This window comes from Mustela erminea, chromosome 11, assembly GCF_009829155.1.
Source record: "Mustela erminea isolate mMusErm1 chromosome 11, mMusErm1.Pri, whole genome shotgun sequence".
Taxonomy (NCBI): Eukaryota; Metazoa; Chordata; class Mammalia; order Carnivora; family Mustelidae; genus Mustela; species Mustela erminea.
Genome location: NC_045624.1, coordinates 67,868,623 through 67,896,450, shown reverse-complemented (window position 1 = coordinate 67,896,450; position 27,828 = coordinate 67,868,623). Strand labels below are relative to the sequence as shown.

General features: G+C 41.8%; 1 protein-coding gene across 3 annotated transcripts in view; it reads left to right on the top strand.

The window, feature by feature from the left end:
- Positions 1-27,828, top strand: part of DYNC1I1 (dynein cytoplasmic 1 intermediate chain 1) — a 299,879-nt gene that overhangs the window by 208,018 nt on the left and 64,033 nt on the right. For all 3 annotated transcript variants that reach the window (XM_032304874.1, XM_032304873.1, XM_032304875.1), the window contains 2 exons: positions 23,369-23,515; positions 27,471-27,584. In XM_032304874.1, coding sequence (XP_032160765.1) covers positions 23,369-23,515; positions 27,471-27,584 — 261 coding nt within the window. The remainder of the gene's footprint in view (positions 1-23,368; positions 23,516-27,470; positions 27,585-27,828) is intronic.

Sequence of the window (27,828 nt, the reverse complement as noted above, 5' to 3'; positions counted from 1 at the left end):
GTGCCTGCAGCAGAATTGCCTTTCATCCAAAAGGATTATGCATCACAGACAGGCATAGTCACCCCAGAATGTCAAGGGGAACAGTCTCTCCAACAAGGCAGCTGGTTTTGGGTTGCTGTGGGAGAGGAAATGAGCCCATGAACACAGTACTGTCTGCCATCCCCGACACCTTTTTCATGTGTCTCACCATCTTTGCGCTCACCTAGCTTTCTTTGACACCATTCCATTAAAGGTACAACAACCTGCTGTCAACCTGTTGCTACTAAAATTGATGAGGAGACTTCACTCTGGGGGAAGGTGTTCAGTGAAAGGAAAGTTCTACCTGTGCTCTCCATGTTGCCCCTCCCCCACCCAAGCCACACTTCTGATCATGCTGTTGACCTGTTTCATGGTATCTTCTATAATGTGTTTGCTCAAATTGTGAGCACTTGCTGCATTTGCAACTGGATTTCACTGGATTTTCCCATCTATATAATGAAGCTGCTGAGACAGGCTTAACTCAAACCTCCTACCTTTAGAACATTACAGTATGTTCTCCCCTTTGGAAGAGGGTTATCTGAGCCAAGTTCTAGGAAACTGAATCACAAATTCAGACAACATGGAGAATGAAAGCCAGTTCTTAATTAGATATGGCTCACTGGAGGAGACCTTGATAACTAACTGAATTTTTTTGAGAAGCAAATAATCATAGGGTCCAAACTATTTTTTTTTTTTTTTTTTGGTCTAAATGGGAATTTTCATGTATCAGTTTCTCTACTGATTTGGGACATTGTTACAGAAGTATGAAAATATATTTGCACCAAGAATATGTGATAACCTGATCTGGTCATCTAATGTCAGGGACCTGATTGCTTTAATGAAGAGTTACAAAGGTTTTGTTGTTTGTATATTATACTTCATAAGTGGACATTTATGAAATGCTGGAAGGACTCAAATATCTTTTGTTCCCCAGCACTATTCTTCATTTAGTTAGAAAGTACCACTTTTCAGTCAAAGTAAAGGGAAAACAGTTATCCTTTATTTATTTATTTATTTATTTTTAAAAATTTATTCAGTTAATTTTATTTAATTTTTTTAAAATTTTTCATTATGCTCAGTTATCCTTTATTATTCTGTGGTAACTTCACAGTTGATTAGGTAGCTCTTGTGTCCTAGGAATAATATCAAACAAATGGGAAAGAGGGGTCTTGAGTTTCTTGGACCTATATTATTTCAAAAGCAAATTAAAAAATATTTCCCTCAAAAAAAAATTTTCACTCAAAACCCTTATGGCTTTTTTAATGCTCATTTCATGGACTCTTATCCCTAGAGATCCAAGACTGTTGAATCTTGTCTATCAGTACAGTACATTCAAGTCAGAAATATATTAATTACTGCTCTCAACCTCAAGGTTGAATAGGAAGGAGATATATATATATATATATATATGAGCAAATATATTACTGTTCTGCATTGTTCCTGCTGAAACCCTTGAGTGAGCACGAGTGTGACTGATTCCTAGCAATAATATTGGGGCACATAATCCTGGGACAGCAGAGCACTGCACAGGGTAACACACTGGGAAGGAAGAAAGCATAGACATAGGGTAAGGCTCTTTGTTTTCACCTAGAGAGGACAGTCTGCCTTATTCTCAGGTGGGCGGCCAGTGAGCCCAAAGAAAAGCACTTTAAGCATCTGTACAGCCTATTTCTCAAAGACCAGTGGATTTGGGCTGCCTCATTCACATGTAGCAAGGTAAGAAAGATGATGCCTTGGGAAACAGGCCATATCAGTTAAAGCTGAGTTCGGCATAAATGCCAACACCGAGCAGGAGAATTTTTACGTGCCAGAAGCCTGATTACTTGGAGCCTGAATTCTGTTCCCTCTCTCTGGCTCTGAGCCCGAGGGGCCACAGCCTATTTCGATAGTTCAGCTAGTTCAGTCACCACCCGAGTTCCAACAGGGAAGTCAGACGGAGAGGAAAGGAAGCTCGCCAGGCTGCCCAGATCCATGTTCACTCAAGCCGCTCTATTTATTATTCCACTAGGGAACGCTCTGCCCTTGAAGGCCGATCCGAGGCGGGTGGGATCTCAGGCAGCAGGTATGCCATGAACAACAAACCCATATTCTTAACATATGTTTAATTTGAGTGACTCCCCTCCTCTAAAATACCTCTTGATTTTAAATCCACATCCTGATTTGCCCACTCTTGTTACCATTTTCTGCTGCCTGTTCTGAATTAATCCTTTGAGGTGGTCATTCCCCGGAAAGAAAAAAGGAAAATGAGAAGAGAGATGCAAAGTTGGGAATGTGAATGAAAAAGGATGGGGGAAAGCCGAGGGAAGGGGACCATTAAGTCAGTCTGTTTTCATGAGCTGGCTTTTCTTTGAGCTGTGTGAGATGGGAGAGGGAGAGAAATACAAGGACGAGGCCCTCGGAAGGTTATCCCTCAATATCCCTGCTGAAGAATGGGAAGCATTCTTGCAATAGAGCTCAATTTCCAAAGATTATTTTGATTCTCCGTCGCACTTCATCTCAAAGAATTGGTAGAATCTAAAAGTGGTTAAAATGATTAAAATAGTTTCCACAGTAGAAAATTAAATGATTTTACTAACTGTCAAAGTCAGTGTTTAAACTGAGATCGTTTGAATTATATTTTTTATGGTGATCATGTCACTGGGATGTCTAAACATCCTTTATAAAAGTAATAATCCCTGATTCTGATTTTTCATCGACAGAAAATGGAGTAAAGGTTAGAAATATTAGCCACCAATTGCTTTGATTTATAAAACCTGCAGAGAAGGTGGGTTTTCCTGAGGAATTCTGAGTTGAAATACATTCTCCACCTTGGAACTATTAATCCTTTAGGAGTTTTTTTCTACATGTTTCTTAGATATATTTCCAGCTCAGAGGATTATAAAACTGCTTCAAATACTTGATTTAGAATATATTTAAAAGGGAAATAGCGATACTGTATGCTATTAGAGATACTCTAAAATAGCAAAATACTCTATCGCTAATATCATCAAATTCATTTTCTTCTATGTATTAATCTGTCTCTTTCTCAAATCCTGGCTTTCCTGAGCCACACCAGACTGGTTTAATGAGGTCTCATTAACAGTGTAAACCATACATCAATAGTTCTCACTTCATCTGCAATTTAAGATTTCTGGTCTCTGCACATTCTCCGTCTTGTTTTCTCGGTCCTCCCAGAGCAGGTACGAGTATGTTCACAAATAAGCTTTCAAGGCCTAGCTGTGGCTACAGGCAGCTTGCTGGACTCTGGCACCCAAGCCCCGCTGCCTTCCCACCGGTGACCGCCCCTTCAAACAACAAAGGCTTACCCTTGCTCATGGGCAGAGCAAGCTTTACAGCCATGTGATGGGCTTTGTTGCTGTGGGGCCATTGTCACAGATCTTGTTTGGGAGCCCTGAGCAGCCTGGTAACTGCCAAAACAAGCCAGTCAGGGCATATTCCATGAAGAAGGAGGCAGGGTGAGTCTCTCCCCAAAGAGAAGATCCTTTGTATCAAGGAAGCCTGAATGAGGCAAGCTGGTACTGCCCTATCTCCCAGGTTCATAATACATGCTCTTCAGTCTCTAGAGTTGACCAGTAGCGCCCCGACATTAGTAGAGTCCCGGCAGATGCACCGCATGGGTCCGCTCTCGATGGCTGTCTACGTCGTGCACACCGCTTAGGCTCAAACCCAACTACCTGGCTAAGCTTATTTCAAGTGTGAAATGTAGTGGTCTTTACTTCAACCCTGGGGCAGATGGTATCTTTTCCAGAACAACGTCACAGACCTTTATGGTACCTAGCACCCTGCTTACGTGCCAAGGCTACCATGGTGGGTACGGTCTGTACTCCGCCTGTGAGGAACTCATCCCTCTTAAGTCAAGAGCTAGAGCAGATGATCTGCAGTAGATTGCAAACTATAAACCTGAACTAGTTAGTGCGTATTTCACCCAGAACACCCCCCACGTGGTGTCGTCTGACTTCAGGGTTGGTGTCAAACACTGAAACTGGAGTGGAAATACAGGGGTGCTTAGGTTAGTCTGGAGAAACAGCCTTCGGAGGCTGAGCTAGCTTGCATTAGGAGGGAGGCGACCTCACAGGAAGAATACCTACCTCCTACCTCAAGATCCTGCAAATGGTTTGGGGATGGTTGGTGAACCACAGGTATTCCTAGGGCTGGTTCTTATTAGACAGGAAAAACGAGAAACCTCGCTTTCCCTCATCCTTGCTGTGGAATGAAACCAATAAAGGCAGTTACTATTTAGACAAGTGAGTGAATGCTGTCCATTTGGGAGAGAATGTTCCTGGGGAGGAACTGACCAGTAGAGGCCACTGAAGGGCTTTTGGGGACAGGGGGGAGAGCACAACCAGACAGTAAAAAGTAAAGCAGAAATCAATGGCAACTCTGTTAACATCATTAAGTTAAATCTACCTAAATCAAAAGCAGAAGGAAAACCTTACCTTTGCATATGTATTTTTGTCATTCTGCAAATAAAACATGTAGTTCAAAACCTGGCACAATGACTGTCTATGTAAGACCGAATCCTATAGAAGAAAAATACCTTAGAGGAGTTTGTATTGCCAGATGCTTGGCATCATGTAGTCAAAACATTTTGAATGTGTTTTAAAATAGTCTTCCAGATGTGTGACAACTTAGACAACTAGCTAGAGCCCTTGTCTACACTTTAGAAAGGCAGGGGGGACTGAGGTACTTATTCAAATTATACAGGAAAATGAAACACTTACTGCCTTCCGAGGCTGATTGCCTTAAAAAGACGTAGGGTTTGGGGGGCTTTTTGATTGTTTGTTTGCTTTTTGACAAAGTCCTTCACCTCTGCATTTGAGCTGGCCAACATAGACATAGATGGAACTTCCCACAGTACTTGTACTTGCCATGTGAAAGACATTATCACCACTGACTAGGGCATTTTCTGACTCCAGGAGTAGTTATTTAGAAATTCAACTTTATTTTGTGTTTATTTGTCCTGCCTGTTGATAGTAAATATTATTAATTCCATATATCCATCAGTTTGCCCAGTTTCTTTATTTTAAGGCTCATGTTCAGAGTATTGAATAAGGGGAAAAAATACATAGTAGAGATTTGTTTACCTTTGAACTAGATTTTCCCATAGTAATTCACATTCTTTAGTGAGAGCTATGTGTTGTGCTAAGCCCAACTCAGGAAGGTTATATGTGTAAACCATAGGTGCTAAATATTTAGTGACCTATTAGAATTGCAGGAAAAATCGGGGACGTCTGGGTGGCTCAGTTGGTTAAGCGGCTGCCTTCGGCTCAGGTCATGATCCCAGCATCTGGGATTGAGTCCCACATCGGGCTCCTTGCTCGGCAGGGAGCCTGCTTCTCCCTCTGCCTCTGCCTGCCATTCTGTCTGCCCGTGCTCGCTCTCTCTCTCCCTCTCTCTCTCTGATAAATAAATAAAATCTTAAAAAAAAAAAAAAGAATTGCAAGAAAAATTGTTCAGGGAAATTTACACCTTGTAAGGCTTGCACAGTAGACCTAGAGAGATATTTCATTTGTACTTAAGATAATCAGTAAGTAAATCTGTGGACTTTGTCACTGATAGAAATCAGTGTGGTTAGCACTTTTATAAAGAAGAGAATGGCTGGGGGATCCAATTCTGAAGTGTTACTGCATGTCAGTCTAGTTTTCATTACTTATCTCTTACCGTCAACATACTTAAGGTACAGTGTGACATTAATTTACAGTTATTCCCAGTTACTCCTTAATACCAGTTATACATGACACATTGATAGGACTGGCATTAAACAAATACTATAGGTTATCATCCCTTTCTGAATGCTACCATTAAGTCAATGATAAGACAGGGTTCTTGTAATTGTTTTGACTGAGAACTGGTAGAAATTTGCCGGAATGACACAAACTAACACGCACAAAATGTCAGTTGCTTCAGAACAGTGGAAAACTTCACTTAGCATAATTCCTTCCAGTCCATTCAGGTCAGAGTAAATGATAGGTATTCATCCTTTCTGATGGCTGAGTAATATTCCACTATATATATGGACCACATCTTCTTTATTCATTCATCTGCTGAAGGGCATCTTGGCTCCTTCCACGGTTTATCGCATGGAGAACATTAGGAGAAGGAAGGGGAAAAGGAAGGGAATCAGAGAGGGAGATGGACCATGGGAGATTATGGACTCTGGGGAACAAACTGAGGGTTTGGGGGTGGGAGTCGGCTTAGCCCAGTGCCGGGTATTAAGGAGGGCACATATTGCAATGAGCACTGGGTGTTATATGCAAACAGTGAGTCTTGGAACACTACATCAGAAACTAATGATGTACTGTATGGGGACTAACCTCGCATTAAAAAAAATGGAAAACCTCAAAGTGAAAATATGTAATTGTCCATCACTACAGTTCCTTCAGGTTGCCCACCAAAATCATCCTGCGCTGGTGTGAGGAGGATCGGGTGCCCGTAGGAGGTAGCTTATTGTCATATATTTTTAACGGCATGAGACAAATGTGAAAGAGTTTTAACAGGAGATATATGGGTCATGATTGACATAGCAGTTGGTAGCACCTCTAGTGGGAGAGTAGTTCAGGGACTGTGACTTTGCTTTGAAGGATTTATTTTGGAGGGTGGAAGGTACATGACTTGGAGTTTGTTCATCATGAGGAAGAACTTGGGTTTTCACATGTAGGATTGCATATGCTCCATGCATCTTTACTCCTGCCTGAAGGTTACCACCCTCTCTTTTTTTGTTGGTTGATCTTTTAGAAATAGTAATTGGAGAAAGGAGTTTAGTATGAGATGGAATGCAAGGGAAGTGGAAAGGGGATTTAAATCTCTATCCTGGCTGTATCTTCGTCTCTATGTGACAGTAAGCAATTCACTTAACTTGGTCAGGAAAATCTGTCACTACAGATTATATTCTGTCTACCAGATGAAAGAGAATAAAATGGACCAGCATGGATTTTTGAAGCTAAAACAGGGTCAGGTGAACATGAGCTTGGATCAGAATGAAGGTTGTACGTTTGCAATCAATCAGAAGTGTACGGTGTACATATGACCCTGACTTTGGCTAGTGATGAGCTATGGGAATTCGCTAACCTTACAAATAATGCAAAGTATTTACCTTACCATTTCCTCAAGATATTTACAAGTTCATCAAGTATTTATTGAACACTGTGGTAGGCAGAAGAATGGCCACCCAAACATTTCTACCTCCAAATACCAGAAACCTGTGGATATATCCCCATATGAAACAAAAAGGGCTTTGCAGATATGATTAAATTAAGGATCTTGAGAAAGGGAGATCATTCCAGCTTATCTTGGTGGACTCAATGTAATTATAAGGATGGGTTCTTCTCAGTGAAAGAGGGAGTCCAGAGAGTCAGGCTGAGAAGGAAATGTGATGATGGAGGAAGCAGAATGAAAGGGATGTGATAGGAGCAAGACTCTAGTAGCCATTGCTGCTTTGAAGGTGGCAGGTGGCCCTGAGCCAAGGAATGAGGTCAGCCTGTAGACCCTAGAAAGAAGTCAAGGAAACTGATTTCTGCCTAGAGCCACAAGGAAGAAATGCAGCCCTGCTCACCCCTCACTTTCAGTCCTCCTAACCTCCAGAAGTGTGTGGTTATAAATTTGTATTGTAAAGCCACTCAGGGGTTGGTAATATTAGAGCAGCAATAAGAATGCACATACTTACTGGTTCTTCGGAACTGTTTTGAGCACAAAGCTCAACACAGAAAAGAAAAGCATACCTCTTGCCCTTGTGAGGCTTACAAATACAACATGTCCATTATGTTGCCTATGAGGAAATTAAACCTGATAGAATTAAGAGGATTTTCACACAGAAAATCGGTCTTGATTACCAGCCCATGAATCTTTACATGACAACATCTGTATCATATGATGGGGGTGTGGGGGGGGATCCCATCCTGACTCCCCTGCACAGATTTTATGTGTCACCCTAAAGGCTGCTGTCCTTTCACCAGCACAGGAAACAGCTTAATACAATTCCCATCACTTTTATTTACGACAGATCATCTGTTGATTTTAGGATGGATCATTTATAGAAAAACAGTTGGGCTTTTGCATTCTGAAGAGCTGGACCTGCCTAAAGCCATCAAATGAAAAGAAGGTGGCCTTATCCCTATTACAGTGGTTCTTAACCTAAAAGAAGAAACCATCCTAAAGGAGTTAAGTCACATGGACGAAGTCCCACAGCTGTAGCAACAGGGCCCCTGACACAACTGGAGTTTCCTGACCCCCTCCCCAGTCTTAGCCCATTTTCCCCACAGACACTGGGGTGCCTGGATCCAGCTGCTCTTTCAGAATCTGAAATAGGAATGGAGTCCATTTCACTAACCCACTTCCCAGCACACAGTATGGATTACAAAAGGAAATTAACATGTAAAGAAACCTTTTGGAAACTAAAGGAGCCATGTTAGTTCTCTTGCTATAGTATTTGGCTGGTCTCACAGTTGGTGTCGTTTTCAAGTGTGGGGCTTGATTTAATGGACACAGCCAACAATTGTGGATCTAATCAAATGGAGCTCGAAGCACATAACATTCAGTGTGAGGGAGCTAGAAGAAACATTTTCAAGTTTTGGAGTGGTCTGACAGGAAAAGGGCAAAAAATATTCAAAGGGAGTTAGGAAATCAGGCCGAGGGATCTTGGTTTTCAGGTCTGTTCTAGTCAGTTTGTGAAGTATTGCAGACAATGCATTATAATTTATCACACTGATACTCTTAGATTGGATGAAACCCAAACACAACTCAGTTAGATGCAGATTAAATTACCTCTTACTTAAAAAGGAGGGTGGTCTCACCAGGGCAGGATGGAGTTCATTAGCAGGCTGAGAAGTTTTTCTTAACTCTTCATCATCTGGTTTCATATTGTCCCTGGTTCCTCAGGAACATTGGACACCTTACTTTTTTTTTTTTTTTTTTTTTTTTTTAACCCTCAGAGAGGTACACAAGCTACTCTGTGAATCTTAGTGGCCACCAATTCCAAAGACAAAATGTTCCTCATCACAAGTCTGTAAACAAAATTCAGATGACTATGAAAAACCACAGCACTTCTTAACAGAAAATCTTTTTTTTTTTTTTTTAGGGAAAAGGGGAAAAAAATACTCTCTTTGTGTATTTTTATTTAGATACCACAAAGCAAAGTATTCCACTGCATTAAGATAATGGACTGGCATGCCTGTTGGGTGTACTCCAGCAGATGAATTTAGGAATTATGATCACGTTTCTTCCTGCTGACCAGCACTTATCAGCCTTATCATTCAATGTCTGAATCCTCAGACAGGATTCTACTGATGGATGGCCTTTCATATGGCTCTGCATTCTTTTTCCAAAACTGGAAACTTCAAACTCCGTGTAAATGGCCTTTAATTTGTACATTCTGAATCTTATGAGGTAGGGTTAGCCCCTAGGGGACAAAAAAGGACATAGAAAAATCCCCAGAGTGCTGTAAATTCAGCCATGTGATCCCAAAGGAATTTTTATTCGTACAGTTTTGTCTCTGAGTTTATTATTTTGTCCTTCCTTTAAAAATCAGCTCAGGTTGAACACTGGGGAATTTGAAACCTACTTATCCAGTATACCTACATGTTATGTTAAGAGGGGACTTATTTCCGTTTAGGAATGAACAACTGGGACAGATTTCTATCCCTTTCTACACTCTAGTCACTCTCAGTCTTTGAGTCTCTTGTTAAACATCAAAGAATCTTCAGTGGAAAAAGCGTTGGTGTGGAAATTGGGGGCTGGGTGGGCCTTGGGATTGGGTGACAATCACAAAAGTCAGTTCACCCTTGTCTCTTGCATCCATCTTTTAGCAAGCACTTAAACCCAGTTTTTTTCTGTCCTTCTCAGTACTTCAAAGTCATAGTTTATCAATAGAGCCACCAAGCTAGACATAGTCCAAGAGGTCATCTGGTTCATCTCCGTGCCTTAGGCATAAGCACATCTAAGTAATTCCAGGCAGGTAAAAAGAGACAAAGAGTGCTTTTGCCTTGTACCCCACTCTTCTTGGCTATCCCCCAAGATCTGTATTCACTATATTGTCTTAATATGAGAAAGGACCTATTTTTGCAAAATTCTTTTATTTTCCTGCTAAATTTAGAATGATCCCACTGATTCCATGCACCGTCACAGCTGTCAAAACCACTACAGTAAATTAAAGAAAAAAAAAAAACATGTGAAGAGCATATGCAGAGTGGAACACTTTAGGTTGGGTGTGTATTTTTTTTTTTAATGGTCCCCCTATAATTTCTGACCTCAGTGGCTTGGTAATAATCTAATGTGGGATATTCCATGACTCTTTGGGTGGATCCTCCAAATGGAGATTTACTTTATCAGCAGGGGGTTGTTGAGTGACATTCCCAGAGAGACTGCCGTTTCCTCCTCCTTTTTCCACCTCAAGCAAAGAATCCAAATCCTACAATTCAGAAGGAAGTTGTCCACGGAGCAAGACAGATCTATCGTGCAATTATTTTTAGACATCCTTGCTAGTGCAACAGTTCTAAATCTGATTGCCCTGTTTACTGTTGTGTTTGTAAAAAAGAATACGTGATCACTGAGTTCTGTCGTGTTCTACAGCCGAACGCCATCATTGTTTTGTTTTGCTTTTTTTTTTTTTTAACACGGCCAAGGAAGAATTCACAGACTAAAAAGCTGACTCTTCCTTACATGGCTTAGCCTGTCAAGGTTGTGGGGGGCGCGGGCAGAAGGCCAGCGGGGGTAGGGGGAGGAATGCTGTGTTTGCCCTCTTGGTAAGGACTTAGTACTTTTTCAATAAAAAATAAATTTAATTTGTGGCTACACTTCAAGGGAGATGGTTTGATGGTAAGCGTAGAGGAGTCCCAGCTCTGGATTTAGAGAAGTCGTGTGGCTGAATCCCTTAGCGTCACTTTCATGTGGTCCGATGAGCCATTCTCAGAAACCGCAAACATTTTTGAAGATACTGAAGTGGAGACAGTCACAATTCTTTCCTACCTTTTTTTTTTTTCTTCTTTCATTCTTTTTTTTTTTCTCTTTTTATATTAATCCTTCATGTTTTAACAAGTCCTGAAGTTAATTCTGCTTACACTTTTTTCCTGTCAAATTGGAAGTCTTTTCCTTCTGTTTGAGGAAAGTAATAAGTTCTCTGTAGTTCCCTCCTCATGTCAATCAAAGAGGTGAATGTCCACACGTGACGTATCCAAGTATCAACTTCCTTTTTTATTTTTTTTAACTAAGCAAGATTTAGATATTTGATTTGAAGAAAGTTGCTGCTTCTTAACATATAAAGTAACCCATGTATCCATCTCTTCCTATTCTTTTTGTCCTTCTTAGTAAAGTAAAAGGTCACTTTCAGCTTGCACCACGTCCTTATTCTAGCCGAGGCCTAGCAACCTGGGTTTCCTCTTTCCTAGAGAAGCCACACTTTTCCAGGTGTGGTAAGTGGTAAGTCAATGATTAGAAGTCTGTACCGAAGAAACTTCTTTGACCCGAGCATTTTTCAGTGAGCATTATCGCCCGATGTGATGGTATAGCCCTGCCTCACTTTATCCATAGTAAACCTTTTGGAATGAACAAATTTATAAAAATGACGTATGTATGTGTATGTTAGTGGTTTCTTTCTTTCTTTCTTCTTCTTCTTCTTCTTCTTTTTTTTTTTTTTTTTTTTTTGTCAAAATGCTTATAAGACCTAAAAAGATTTGGGCTATCATCAGAAAGAAGGGAAGTATGAGAAACTGTCACAGTCTAGAGAAACCTAGGGAGGTAAGATGACTAAATGTAAGGGGGTCTCCTAGATGGGATCCTGGAACAGGAAAAGGACATTGGATTTTGGTACTAGCATATCAGTATTGGTTTCTTAGTTGTGACAAACGTACCGCATGAGTATAACAATAAGGAAGTTGTTAACTGTGGGGAAAATGGTGTGACGGATAGGGGAACTGTACCATCTTAACTACCTTTCTGCAAATCTACAACTATTACAAGACATTTATGAAAAAATAAAACAGAAATATGTGCTGATTTCTCTATAGAACTCTTACCAGTTCTGATGACTGAAATAGGAGCCAGAGCAACTTTTCCTTTTATAAGCAAAGTTTGTAAAGGAAACAGACTTTCCTTTTACAAAGAAAAAGGACCTTCCCAGTTGTTCTGCAGTATAATGTAGGTCCTATCCAGTCTGACACCTGGCATGAGGAGGGTTTCCGATGCCTTGTGTGGTTTGACAGGTTGGAGCAGTTACTTTCCAAGAACAGCTTTGCATTTTAAAGAACTTTTGCCAAGATTCCTCACCTTGCCGTTGGGTCGGTGTTGTTTGCTGAAGCATGCAGGAGTGCCCTTCCCTTCTAGAATAATTAATAATTCACATCATTATTTGGGGGGTTAAACACTCATTTAAGAAGAACTTGTTTTGGAATGGCATTTTTCATTTGGCTGTATAGTGACAAGATGAAAACAAAGCATTTCTCCCAAAGCAGTGACAAGAAATGCAGAGCTTGTCAGTAGTGACACGATCCGTCCCCAGCTGCTCGCTCTTCAGTAGACTCCTATGGAATGAGTAATTGGTCTCAATCAGTTCTCAGCAGGAAATACCCACCTCATGGTAAATATCACCACAATCGGTACTAATTAGCTCTGTTGTCACCTGTCACAACGGTAGGCTAAGAGCTGAGACGGGTGATCAGTCTGTACACGGCAGCACAAGTCCAGCTGGAGAGGGGTTGGAGAGTCAACGCCAAGGCCATCGTAGTGGGCAGGGAGGCCAAAGTCCCTCTCTGCCGTGTGGACATGAATGAAGTTCAGCCAGTGATTACAAGTCCCACAGTGTGGAGTCCTAGGCATGGCACTCCAGGGGGCGCTTGGGCGTCTCAAAGAGAAAATGCACCCGTCATTCAACAGATGCAGGTTTTCATGGCATTTTGTCTTCTAAATCAGCCAGGCTTTTGTTCAAATCTGGGCTTTGCCACCTAGTATTCATTTGATCCAAGTCAGTGGTTTTATTTGCCCACTCCTGGGTTTCCTAATCTGGAACAATGAAGGCAAAACTATTCACCCAGTGGGACTGAAATAGCAATATCTATGTCTCTGCCTGTCTATGTCTCTGTCTTTCTAATTTAGAAAGATGTAAATACTGCTATTCACCACAGGTCTGGTGCTCAGTGGGTGCTCAAAAATTTTGGAATTCCCCCCACTAAGCAAATAACCATGTAACGTAATGTCACAATGCTAATGTTCATTATCCCCTTTAACAATAAACAGGAAAACATTCAGATGTTCAGGGTCAGCATGAAGAATGATGCTGAAGGGAATTTGGGGACCAAACCTTTACCGCCCTTTTTACTGATCCATTTTTAAGAGCTCAGTCACTCAGGAAGGGAGAGGAAGCAAGGGGAAATGTAACAACTAGCCAATAAAATTACAGGGAATTAAGCAATGGCTTGTAGCAGAGGAACGTTTATTGGATCACGTGTGTCCCTGTTGGGCAGGTTGTGACCAAAGCACACGACACGTGAAGGAAACATCCAGGGATGATCTACATTAATGCAAAAAGAAATACATCTCACTGGGACTTTGGGTCCTATTCTACTAATTCATTGTTTTAGAATTGGGTTCTCCAAATTTCTCGATGATAATTCAATAAGACCCCGGGTGCTGGTTAAATTCACAGACCGCTGGGCCTCTTTGAAATCCTGATTCAGAAGTTCCAGGCTGGGACCCAGGAATAACGTAGAGAATAGAGTTTTTAATCAACGCTCCATGTGCTTCTTATATTCAGATAAGTTTGAGAACCACTGATTTAAAACTGTACTTTTCACTTGACAGCAAATGGGAATTTCCTGTGTAATTTTTAAAAATATTGATGCCTGGGTCTTACCCACCCCCTCCCCCGAAATTCTGATTTAATTGGTATGTGATATGCCTCAAGCATAGGGAATTTTTTAAAAAATTTTTTATTTTTTATAAACACATATTTTTATCCCCAGGGGTACAGGTCTGTGAATCACCAGGTTTACACACTTCACAGCACTCACCAAAGCACATACCCTCCTCAATGTCCATAATCCCACCCCCTTCTCCCAAACCCGCTCCCCCCAGCAACCCTCAGTTTGTTTTGTGAGATTAAGAATCACTTATGGTTTGTCTCCCTCCCAATCCCATCTTGTTTCATTTATTCTTCTCCTACCCACTTAAGCCCCCATGTTGCATCACCACTTCCTCATATCAGGGAGATCATATGATAGTTGTCTTTCTCTGCTTGACTTATTTCACTAAGCATGATACGCTCTAGTTCCATCCATGTTGTCGCAAATGGCAAGATTTCATTTCTTTTGATGGCTGCATAGTATTCCATTGTGTATATATACCACATCTTCTTGATCCATTCATCTGTTGATGGACATCTAGGTTCTTTCCATAGTTTGGCTATTGTGGACATTGCTGCTATAAACATTCGGGTGCATGTGCCCCTTTGGATCACTACGTTTGTATCTTTAGGGTAAATACCCAATAGTGCAATTGCTGGGTCATAGGGCAGTTCTATTTTCAACATTTTGAGGAACCTCCATGCTGTTTTCCAGAGTGGCTGCTCCAGCTTGCATTCCCACCAACAGTGTAAGAGGGTTCCCCTTTCTCCGCATCCTCGCCAGCATCTGTCATTTCCTGACTTGTTTATTTTAGCCATTCTGACTGGTGTGAGGTGATATCTCATTGTGGTTTTGATTTGTATTTCCCTGATGCCGAGTGATATGGAGCACTTTTTCATGTGTCTGTTGGCCATCTGGATGTCTTCTTTGCAGAAATGTCTGTTCATGTCCTCTGCCCATTTCTTGATTGGATTATTTGTTCTTTGGGTGTTGAGTTAAGCATAGGGAATTTTTTAAAGCTCCTTGATAATGCTAAGGTACAGGCAAATCTGGAGCAACTGATTTTGAAAATAGTCAAAGGGGTCCACACACCTACTGAGGTGATACAGGTAAATGACAAATAAGTAATAATTAGGTATAAAGTCACATCACATTTAAGTAGGTTCCCAGCACTGATTCAAGTTGTAAAATATGGCTTTAAAAATCTCATTTCAGAGGGACGCCTGGGTGGCTCAGTTGGTTGGGCGGCTGCCTTCGGCTCAGGTCATGATCCCAGCATCCTGGGATCGAGTCCCGCATCGGGCTCCTTGCTCGGCAGGGAGCCTGCTTCTCCCTCCGCCTCCGTCTGCCAGTGCTCACTGTCTCTCTCTCTCTCTCTCTGACAAATAAATAAAATCTTAAAAAAAAAATCTCATTTCAGAAAACTTTTGGGGAGTAGTCTGCAAATTATCTCATTGCCCTGGAATTTTGTTGGATTCAGAAGTACTTGCGCTAAAGGCACTACCAACTATGGTTTAGAACCTCAAGTCCCCAAATTTCCAGTGCTTGCTGTACAAGTCTGCATATGAATGAAAATGTGACGTGAATCCAATCTTGACTTTCAGTACAATCATCTCTGGGGCTAACATTGCACTGTTTTTCCTCTTCCTTCTCTTCCTCATTATCCAAACTCATTATATGTCCAGATTTGGAATTAACTACCCACAACAGGAACGATAACTGGCCATGAAGATCTGTGAAATGGAAGAGAGAGAGAACGTCCCAGACAGGAAGCAAGGCTTGCAAAAATAGGGACTCCAAAGAGTTAAGCCATGTAGCAAAAGGTGTAGTCACGCTTTCAGGAGACAGTTGTCAACCCAGCTTGTCAAGGCGGGACCAAGTGTTACTATGTGAGTTGTTTAGGAAGGATTTGCTGAGCAAAATGAGGGGGTCATCTCGACCTTCTCTGTGTCTGGAAATATTTCTTCAAGTCACAAAGTAATCACTTCTAAATCTAGGTGGGGGCATGCTGTTGATCAGTCTTTAAACTGCATTACTAACTTCCAGTCTTCCTTTTGAGGAAATTCAAATTATTTATTTTATTTATTTATTTTCAACACAAACCTGTGTTGAAATACACAACATAAAGTGTATCAACCTAACAAGAGAAGAGAGGCGAACGAAATGACCTGTTTGTAGGCAGGGTAAGAACTATCACGCTCCTCTTATGAATTGAGAATTGAGGCTGAGACACCTCATTCCGATTGGGATGGCTGCTAGAAAAAACAAAACAGAACACAAGCAAAAAATGACAAGGGTCGTCAAGAATGTGGAGAAACCAGAACCTTTGTGCATTGCTGGTAGGAAAGTAAAATGATGTAGTCACTAAAGGAAACAGGACAGTTTTTGTTTTTTTTTTAAATTAACATATAATGTGTCATTAGCCCCAGGGGTACAGGTCTGTGAATCGCCAGGTTTACACACTTCACAGCGCTCACCATAGCACATACCCTCCCCAGTGTCAGGAAACAGGACAGTTTTAAAAAATTAAAAACAGAATATGATCCAGCAATTCCACTTACAGGTATCTGCCCAAGATAACTGAAAGCAGGATCCTAAAGAAATATCTGTATGCACCCATATTCATAGTAACATGAGTCACAAGAGCCAAATGGTGGAAGCAAGCCAAATGTCCACCGACAGATGAATAGATAAACAAAATGGGGCATAAAGATACGAGGGAATAGCATTCAACCTTAAAAAGGAAGGGAATTCTGCTACTTGCTGGGACACAGATGTAGTACCCCTTGGAGTATTACATGGGTGCCCTAGCCCCATTAGGACATTGTGCTGAGTGAGATAAACCAATCACGAAAGGACAAATACTATATGATTCCACTTACATGAGGTTCCAAGAGTTGCCAGAGTCCTAGAGACAAAGTAGCATGATGGTTGCTGTGGGGCAGGGCCAGGGGGAGGATGGACGGGAGAATGAGTGTTTCATGGGTATGGAGTTCCAGTTGGGGGAGGTGGAAATGTCCTCAGGTGGATGGTGGTGATGGTTGCACAACGGTGTGAATGCGCTTAGTACCACTGAACTGGACCCTTAAAAATTGTTAGATTGATACATTTTATGTTGCGTATTTCACCGCAGTCTTTTAAAATAAATAATTTGAAAATAGGCAAAACAAAACAAAACGCCCGCGTAAGGCTGAGAGGATTCCTACAGCCAGACGGCGTCAGAGCAGGAAGTCAGCTTTAGGACCTTCGAGGATGTCAGCCTTCCTTTCCACCTCTGTGGTTCTCAGGGAGTGGAAAATGAAGATGTTCTGGGAGAGGTAAGTAGAATTGAACAATTTAGGTGGAGGAAAGAGTGATCATTATAGTCTAGGCAGTTGTCCTGAAGATAAGAAAAAAGGTTAGCGAGCTCCACAAATCAGAAGGCTAATACTTTTAAAAATTGAGATAAAATTGACCCTTTTAAGGTATAGAATTCAGTGTTCTTTAGTATATTCACAACGTTGGGCAACCATTGCCACTCCATAATTCCAGAAAGTTTTTATCACCCCCAAAATAAACCTCATGCCCATCACTAGTCATTCTCCATTATCCCCCTGACCTCCACCTTAAGCAACTACCAATCTGCTTTCTGCCCCTATGGATATGCCTCTTCTGGACACTTCATATAAATGGAGTCATACATTATGACTCCTTTTGTGACTTAGCATAATGTTTTCAAGTTTCATCTCTGTCGTAGCATGTGTCAGTACGGTGTTTCTTTTTCTTTATGAATTACTATTCCATGGTATGTCTTTACCATGTTTTGTTTATAACCCAGGTGGTGGATGTTTGGGGTTTTTTTTTCCACTGTTTGGTTTTAATGAATAATGCTGCTGTGAAGGTTCGTGTACAAGTTTCTGTGTTGTCATGTGTTTTCCATTATCTTCGGTGTATATCTAGGAGCGGAATTGCTGGCTCATACGTTAGCTGCATGTTTAACTTGTTCAGGAACTGCTAGACTGTTGTCTCAAGTGGCTGCCTTATGTCATGTTTCTACTGGCATCACAGGAGTGTTGCCATTTCTCCATATCCTCACTAACACTTGGCATTTGCCCCTTTTTTGCCCCCCCTTCAGCTTTATTGAGGTATAATTGACATGCAGACATTTTTAAATCCTTGCCATCCTCCTCGGTAAGAAGTGGCATCTTCTTGTGGTTTGAGCTTTTGTCTTCTCAGCACCCAGGCCAGGTCTGTCTCTTGCTACACAGGAGCAGCTCACTATGGAAAGATATGAAAATTCTCAATGACTATAGGAAAGAGGATCATTGTGAGTGGTTTCTAATCTTTAAGAAATTACATTTTTTTTTAAAGATTGTATCTATTTATTTGACGGAGAGAGAGTGAGCACAAGCAGGGGGAAAGGCAGACAGAGGGAGAGGGAGAAGCAGACTCTCTGCTGAGCAGGGAGCCCGTCGCAGGGCTCGATGACCTCAACCAAAGGCAGGCACTTAAACAACTGAGCCATCCAGGTGCCCTGGGGAATCAGATTTTAGAATGAGCTGCTTTTCATTTTTTGAATACAAACCGAGTCAAGAGATTGCAAGCAAGCTCCCTGCATCTTGGGTCCTGGGCACTCCATGACTAATGGGGAGATAACTTTCAGTAGATGGTCACTCTCAGAGTTTAGAAGAATGACATGTACGCCTTGGGATAGAGACTTAGGCAGAAGAAAAGGGAGCTCTGAAAGAAAAAAAGACCCTTTCCTCCCCCCTCAATTAAAGTGAAGTGCCCGACTCACGACTCACGCCTTGGCTTCGCCACCGACACACCTTCCACACTGTTAGCCGCCTGGCGCTGTGGGATTGCTTGTAAGAGGGGTTTTCGGCAGCAGTGTTCTCCTATTACACGTGTTTCCATTAACAAAAGAAATATCTTTGTGGGTTTTGTAGGTACTTGCAGGAGTCTATTCTAGCTCCCTAGTAGCCAGAAGCATCTGATCTGTCTGCCTCACAGCCCTCCGACAGTTAAGCATTTGCTTTTAGGCAAATAAAATGTCAGCCACCATTAAACAGCATATGGCAACAATATGGCCATTCTCTCTGGGGACCAACCTCTCCCCAGAAGAGATGGTACTTGAAATAGTAGATGCTTTTGAATGCAGGACCCCTCTCCCTCCCACCCGGGCACGGTGGCTGGGGAGTGGGCAGAGCGCCACACACAAAAGGACTCGGGCAACCATATCAAATGTGAACAGAAGGGGCAAGCTGCCCAGCCAGCAGTGACCAAAGGCTGTTTGCTGTGGGCATCTGGGGCTGTGGTTAAGGGGAAGTACCGTCCCAACACTGGCCAGGATTAGCTCTCTAAAATAGAAAACAGCCCCCACAGCCATAGGAAGGGTGTGGGGGCCGGCTGCAGTTGAATGTGATGGGGCTGCCTCGAGCAGAGGGAGCCCTTGAAAGCGGAGTCTTCACCCATCTCATCTCCGAATTCACCCTGTGGATGGGGTGAATGGGGTGAAAACTGCCTTTTGTTGAAATAGAAGAGGAGCACGTGGGACCCGTCTAGTGGGTCAGCTCGTGTGCAAGTGGACATGTGGACCAGAAACTGTCAGCAGAGATGCCCCATGCTCCAAACAGAGTCCCCAGACCTTGCTTTTCCTGATAGGCTAGAACTTAGAATATGCAGATAATCAAAGTGCGAAGTGCTGTGCCAGTCCTTTTGGGAACGCTGGCTCCTCACGTGGTGGTGTCCCTGTGTGACTGGTGTTGGAGTAGAGCCGCTCAGACTCACTTGTTTTACATCAGGCTTTTTCTGTATGAGTTCATATTTCTGGGCCAGCTCTGTGAACTCACTAGCCTCGGAAAACCTCTACCTGTAGTGCCGGAAAAATTTACACTGATTAGACCTTAACACTGTCCAGAAATTCTCATCAGCTATCTGATTATTCTTCCACTTGTGTAAATGACTTGATTGGAGGGTTTTGAGGCCATACCTTATTTCTCAAACTCAATCTAAGGTTCTGACATTTTAAAGAAGAAAATGAAATAAGGAAAAATTTAAAACTCCAGAAATATCTCTAGAGGTCTATATTGTTAAGGAACTAAGAATGACAAGGTAGGGAAGCTTCTTGTTTCCAGTTAATTTTGCTTGTCTAAGTTGTATTAATCATATAATTTAATAATGCTTTATTATGATCCTGAATAACTGACTTGGATACAAAATTTTAAATGCCTAGGAAAATGATGAAGTTTTCAAAATAACATTAAGATTATTAATAATGTTTTTTCATAGACTGTGTCTTCAGAAGATGTACTATGCAAACAAGAACAAAAAGAAACACTGCATATTTTAGTAGCGTCAGTTTTTCTCGAACGTTCTTTTTACTCTTTACCAAATCATTATAACTGACAGGGTAATATCCTCCTTTGCTCCTTATGCTAACAGTCAATAAATTCCAAAACAATTGGCAACAACTAGGTCAGTAGCTGTATGAGCCGTAAGAGGTTGTTGGGGTTCCTCTAAGATTTTCCTCCTATGGGCTGATGCCAACTTTCCAAATTAGAAGAAATTCTCCGTTAATTGGGGGACTGTTCCCATGTGACGAAGGGAACCTAAACATTTGGATGAAAAGTAAAAACTTCAGTCAATCAACCAGATGTTTGCCACCATTATATCAAACCTCAGGGTACTTAAAAACATCTCAAGAAATGACTACATTTTAAACTTTACATCTAGGTAATTGAGATCCTCCTGCCTTCCTGTGTCCATATGAATGACAGCATGTCAAATGAGACCCACCCTGGAGATGTCTTGAGCCTTTCTATTCTAGAATACATAGAATACATATGACACTTAATGTACAAAGCTTAAAGTATAAGCAAAATTGATAATCACATAACTACTCCTCCATTGCTAATCTTCCAAATAGAAAATGCAAAATAAGTGTATCTACTCTTTGTCCTCATGTTTGGGTTTGCAGCAAAACAAGTAGACTTTGGTGGTAGAACTCTGGGCTCTAAGATACCGTGACTCTTTTTTAGCATGAACTTGACTTTTTATCAAATGCAAATAGAACTCTGAATTCTCAATTGCATGCATTTGTCACACTTAAAGCTCTTTGAAATGGTTTCATTAGTACTTGCTGGGCACTACGTGTTCGATGAATAAGTGAATAATGAACAAATAATGAAAAAGTAGGAATCAGACAGTGTTCTCCCTTTGTGGAATTGGATTCTAGGTGATTGACAACTGTGTGTTTCAGTTTCATAGCAGTCACTCCACTGTTTATTTTTTTCTAGTTTAGTCTCTTAACAAACTGTGCAAGGTTTGGAGTGGCATTTGCTGAGATTTAACTAAAACACAGAAGCAATCAAGTGGTTGAATTCTGGATTTTTCAAATTTAATGACATTCCTTTATCCATATTGATTGGAGCTTTGGTAAATTCAATTGTTGGTACCACCTGGGTAATTTTAAGTCTCTCTAAAGCTTTAAAGAAAATGTTTCCCACATAGCTCAAGCAACATAAGAATTTCATCAGTTGAAAACTAAGAATCGCTTCTGTGGGATGTGTAAAACAAGAAGCTGACCAGCATTATTTTCTTTTTCTTTAATTCAGTATCATTATTGAGAGTTATTCTTGAACTTTATGAAAACCAGATTGGGGCACAAGCATGTTCTCCATCTAATCGTGTTCAAGGAATTGGAACTGAAAATCATTCAAACTAGGAAAACACGACATTGAAAAAAGAGTCTGCATTCTTTCTTCTACCTCAGCGTGTCTGAGGCTCTTTCTGGCAAGGAAGACTTGGGCTAAGAGTAGATCCGATCTTTTTAGAAGTGGACGTTTAGCTTCCTAGTCAGGAAGAGATCATAATTTTTTTTTCAGTCACGTTTTTACTTTGCTGGCCTATCACTTACAACCTTTGATCCTCTCACATTTTTCCTCAGAAAGCTGTGATTAATCACAATCGCCCACGGGGGAAAAAATCCAGATAGCGCCTGCCATTCAAGGCTCTCTTTTGTCTGGCCCAGGTGACTTTCCCCTCTAGCCACATTCCCTACGACCCGCCTCTTCCTTGCAAGCTCCTTCCCATCAAAACCAGACCACTGGTTTGGGCTGTTCAGCCTCCAGTCTTTCATCCTATTACCCCATCTCTCAGGGATGCCTATTTTCTTCTCCTCTTCACTTGCTGAGTGTTCCGGAGCTACTTCAAGGTGTGAAACATTCCATTCACCAGGTCTTGCTAACCATCCGCCCTTTCCGCTCTCCCCTTTCCTCTCCTTCCCTAGCTAAACCTAATCTTTCCCACCACCCCCGTCACACACACACGTACACGCGCACGTGCTACTATGATGATTTAGTCATGGAGGGCATCACCTTCAAGATTGCTCTTTGTGTGTTCAAATGCACAAGGATGTCAAACAAGGGACAAGTGAAGACAGCGACCCACCTTACTCTCCACTCACCCAGGCATGCGCCCCGCCACATGACTATGTCTATGCAGAGAGGCGTCTTTCTCTATCTCTTAGGAAGGCTTAGACTAGCAGCATATGCAGCTCTGGTCACCGGCATGGGAGCTTTTTAGTTTCCTTTATCACGGCACAAGTTTGTTGAGCACAGTGACTCCCTTTGTATTCCCATCATGCCTGGCACAATGCTTTTCTCACATGTAAGGTTATTGAAAGGATAAAATGTATTTTTTTTTTAAATTGCTTCCACATACAAACACAAACATGGAAGTGGGAATCAAAATGGACTTTTTGCGACTGTGGAATGGCCAACTTATCGGATTTTAAGTGTATCATGGTTCTAAGTAATTTCCTCTAAAACATAGTGCCCAGTAGTCTTTTGCGGAATTTCAGAAACCACATTCATGACGCTATGACAGACCCTGGTAGAGTTGGACTGAAATCTACTTCTGACTGTTTGTTAAAATAGGCAAAGAATAACATTAAGAATTGTCTGAAGTGGGTAGGATCAAGGTCAGGAGAATGCCCATGGGAGGTGAGGGAATTTGGGGAGGAACCAGTTGGAGCAGTCTGAGGTCAGTATACTTCCTAGAAGTCTACATTAAGATGAAAACACAAAGCCTAAAAAAGCACCACGTCTTAAGGTCGTTGAAACTTTGCCAACACTGTATATAGTACAGCTCGATGTGGCCATGCCCTCAAAGTAAAGAATTGCTTTGTAAAGACTTTTCATGGAGAATTAATATTACTTCTGATGCAGTTGTGTTGATAAAATGGGAAATGTCCACAAACCACGCTTTAGATACCACAAGACAATGATGCACACAAGATAGGTTTTATGCCTATTTGAAGACATGGCCAGGATGTCATTTTTCAAGTTTGGTAACCATTGACCAACACCTCAAGGGAAGAGTCTGTGTCCAGGCACAAAATAGTCTACTAACTATGCATTTAACAATCGCTTTATGTTTTCCAGGATGTGTTGAGTTGATGTGATGAGCTGTTTTCTTTTCAGGAAAAAATAAGCCTTCTCCACCCATTTCACGGTACATGTTTCTCCCCTTTCTCCTCTCAGTCCTCTGTGATGTCCGTGTGCTTCGCTCGTTTCCATCCCAACTTGGTGGTTGGTGGGACTTACTCGGGCCAGATTGTCCTGTGGGATAATCGCAGTCATCGAAGGACACCAGTGCAGAGGACACCCTTGTCAGCTGCTGCACACACAGTAAGTCAGATTTTGTCATTTCCCTGTCAGCCACCCCAAGCCCTGAAAGGGGATAACTGACAGAAGTACGCCCGTGGTCAGTAACTCCAAGTTAGAAGCGTGTAATTTGTAATAAGTGTGTCCTGACTGACTGAAATAAAGCCAAGTGAAAAGGAGGTGAAGGAAGCACTGGGTGTAGAAAAATATCTTAATGATCTACAAGTTTTAGCACAGAGAAGGGATCTCTCTGGATGTACCAAAGACCATTGGTGTGGTGGGGATGGATTAAAACTACAAAAGGACACAGGGAGAAACTTTGGAAGAGGCATCTGTGAAATTGTTATGAAGAAACTCTTTGCATTGACATTGTAATGTGGAAACTCGTATTTTCAAATGGGCGATGAAGAGTAAGCATTTCATGTCTAGGGATGGTATATGGGACTTTTGCCAACAGTCCTTTTCCATTTGTGATTTGAGGGAGTGCTATGACTTTAAATTCTGGAATGCATGGTTGTAAGTCTCAACAGTAAAGTCTACAGTGACAATATAATCCCACGGGTTAAAAGTCAACATCTCAAAACCATTACCCACAATTTAGCAGAAGAGGTTCAGTATAGTGTTCATAAGACAACTACTCTGTCATTTCCTTTAAGAGAATGACAGGTGTGTTTAGCAGTTGTTAGGAGGAATGAGAAGACAGGCATGTCTCCATCAATCCTTGCTACCTTGACATTCAGAGTAACTGATGTTCTTTCTCTGAAGTGCCCAAATTATGCCCAAGGATACAGCTCTACTATTGTTTCAATTTCCTTAATGTGGTTGCCTCATTTGTTCCATCTGCTGGCCTCAAAACCATTCTAGCTTTAAAAAAGGACTGCTAGCTGCTTCAGCTAAGACCATGAAGAGGAAAATTCTTCCACCCTTGTAAGATTGACAATGGGAAATGACAAATACCAAGTCAGCCTTAATTCTGATTGACTTGGGCCTAAGACACATGCAGGTGAAACTAGTTCTTGAGAATCTTGGAAATTGCTCTTGCCTACCCCATTTCTGCAAACTAATAACAGAAAATTGTGACCCAGGAGAAGACGGCTTGATGCAGGTGTTTGCTCAAGTCCTGTGAAAGCACTTCTTGGCTGGATGTGGATATCTGGTGGGTTTCTGAGCATATCTTGCGAAATTTCAAAAATTATAAATCCAAACGTTAGAGCAATAAGTTTCAGGGGGAAATCCAAATCCAAGAGCTCTTCCAAAGAGTCAAGCTTTCTTTGTCAAGTAACTTAGGATATGAGCATCACAACTAAAATACCATTATTATCAAACAGTAACCTGTTTCTGTTCAAAAATAAAATACTTTCTCCCCCCTCTTTTGCTGCATTTTGTTGAGTCCATAGCTAAAAGGGCACAGTTAATTTTGTGACTCCCTTTCAACTTCCACTAATGCCTGGCTGATTGGTACCAGGATCAAAAGTGGTTAAGGAAAAAGAGGCCTGCCACAGATTACTAATTTCCTTTCACACCCACCACACATATGCATTTGGGACAACAGGAAATCCTAATTAAAGCAAAAACCCTTCTGCCACACAGTAAGTTTATTCCTTAAATAAATAAAAACAATCTGGCATGTATACTGGAAAAATGAGCTGTAGCTTTGCTTTTTTCTTTCCATTAAGTAGAGTTGTGGATGCCCGTGTGTGTGTGTGTGTGTAGGCTTTCCCACGTGTCTGCTTCTGTTCTGGTTTCTTTACATCTCTCTCTTTTCTTTTAAGCCGAGTTTTATTACTCATGAAAGCACAGGCCAGTAGTACTGATTAAAGGCGGGGAGGGGTTACCACGCACATTCTTTCTCTAGGCAGTTGGCTCTACACATTCTTCTAGATGCTTTCCTTTTCCTCCTGTAACCACCCTTAGGAGTCCCAATCCACTAGAATTTTGGTGCTTTGTGTTGATGCCTGGTGGTTAACAAAGAAACCCCATTGGACTCTTGCTGAAACTCACTAGGTGGATTGTAGGTTCACAGCAGCATTTGGACCATGCTTTCCCATGCTTCGGTGAGACTGTCCGCTGCTTTTAGGTGAGGATTTGTTTCATCCATTCTCCCACTGGATTTCCACACAGAGCTTTGAATGCATGTGGCTGGGGCCTTGAGTTTCATTGCTCACTGCTACACGTTCCACACATGCCAGAGGCTTGGGAAAAACCACTGTGCACAGTCCCACAACTGGTCAGTCCTCTTGAAACTTAGAGACCTGATGAGGAAAGCAGTGAGTTTCAGATCCTTGTTGTACTCACCACTGGCCATAGCCACCAAGGGCGATTGAAAGTTTCTGTAGGAAAGTGCCGTGAATGAGACTTAGGGATTCAGTTTTTTCAGTTTTTTACCCGTCCATTGGCACAGGTAAAAGAGGTGATGCGATTACCAATAAAACCAATGGCATCTTAGCATACATCAGTACGGTGGACTTTTGATCACGCAAGAAGTGAAAATTCAACATTTCCTAGATTTCTATATTCTGTTGGTCAGAATATAGGTCGACAGTGGTGTTTCATTCTCAGAACTTGGCTGTAAGAGGAGCTCAGACAAAACGTAACGTGCTCAAAAGGGAACGACCAGTATCAGGAGGGTATTGAAAGCCGGAAAGCCAAGTACTCGAGACCCATTGAAGAAATTGGTGAGGATTAGTCTGAGGAAGACATGACTGGGGGAGAGGGGTATATAACAGCAACCTATAAATATTGTTTGGACTTGATGCGTACGGTCCCAGAGATCACTGTACTAAATACAAGCCTCTCCTCAAGCTTTCTTTATCCCCAGTGGTGGAAGGAAGAACTCCCAGGCATTGGCACAAAAGCTGACTACCCTTAAGAAAGGTGTTTCTGCTGAGTTTGGACCACCTCTTGGTGGAGACGGATGAGTAGCTGCTCTAGATGATGATTACAGTTCCCTCTGACCAGGAGTTTATACGATAATAATAGTTTGGGAACCATCCTTTATATGATATCAACTTTCCGATATTAAAGATTGTTTCATTGTCATTGTGGCTAGGTACTACGGACAGTAACTCATCAAGAGTAAGACTTTGACTGTCAGCTATTTGCACACAGAGGCCCCAGCTAAGCTGTGGCTTGGCCCAGGATGGCTAAGCTGCCTGAAATCTGACCCACAGGACTGCTAAGTTCTGCTTCTGCTAACCTTCCATTTAGCATTTAATGTGCAGCTGCAAATGATTTTAGCTTAACATTTAGGATTCTACAGAGTAGGGTAACCTCCTAGAGCTATGACGGGAGGTTGGAGCATCTTGCTTACAATTCCCAGGATGTATCCATGACCTTCCTCAAGGCCCTGGCCAAATTGAAGCCTCCATAGTAGCCCAACTGATGTTTTGAAAAATAAATCTATCATTATCCTAGATCTTGCAGCAACAGAAATGAGCCTAATTTTCTCCCTTGAGGTGCGTGATGCCAGTAAGCCCCACTACCCATATCTCTCCCTCAAATTAAAGAGGCTGATGAATTTTAACCAGTTTTTTTTTTAAGAAATGTGAACGAATGTTTGGCCTTGTGACTGTAATGCAGCACCCTCCAAATTTAGTGACACATACTCATTCCAAAAGTCAGTAGTTAGACTCTTTTGAAAGCTGCCTTTTCTCATCACTCACAGTGAGCTTAGCAGCCGAGCTCTGTGCGGCTTCGGCCCCATCAATCATCATTTGCGGCAGCTTCCTTCAGCTCCGGCGGACTGCCTCTGACGGAGCAAGGTGAAGCTGGGTAAGTGTTTCCACTATGAGGCGTTGCTGCCAGAGCTTTTAGAAAGCGATCAGGTTCGAATCAAAAGTGGCAAATGACCTGAGGCTTGTGTTACTATAGGATTATGTCAGTCTTTAATCCTCATTTTAGAGAAATGCGTTTGACACGCCAATGGAAGCATTTCCTCCTGGATCGTCGTCTGATTGCCCCCATGTTTACGTTTTCGCAGCATCCCGTGTACTGTGTAAATGTTGTGGGGACCCAGAACGCTCATAACCTCATCACCGTCTCTACTGATGGCAAAATGTGCTCCTGGAGCCTGGACATGCTCTCGACGCCGCAGGTGGGTTTGTTTTCCCCTACACAGAGGAGCATCCTGGTTAAAAGAGATACTTGCCTAATGGAACATAGTTCCTAAAAGCCAAACCCTCACATCCTATAGGAGCTAAAACCAATGGATGCACTTGAAAGAGTGAGGCCTGCTTTCAGCAGTCTCCTCCTGAAGCCAAAACCCATTTCCTTTACCGCAAATCATGTAATTATTATAATACGTTAATCCTTAGGTCAGTTTCAAGTGAAAATGAAAT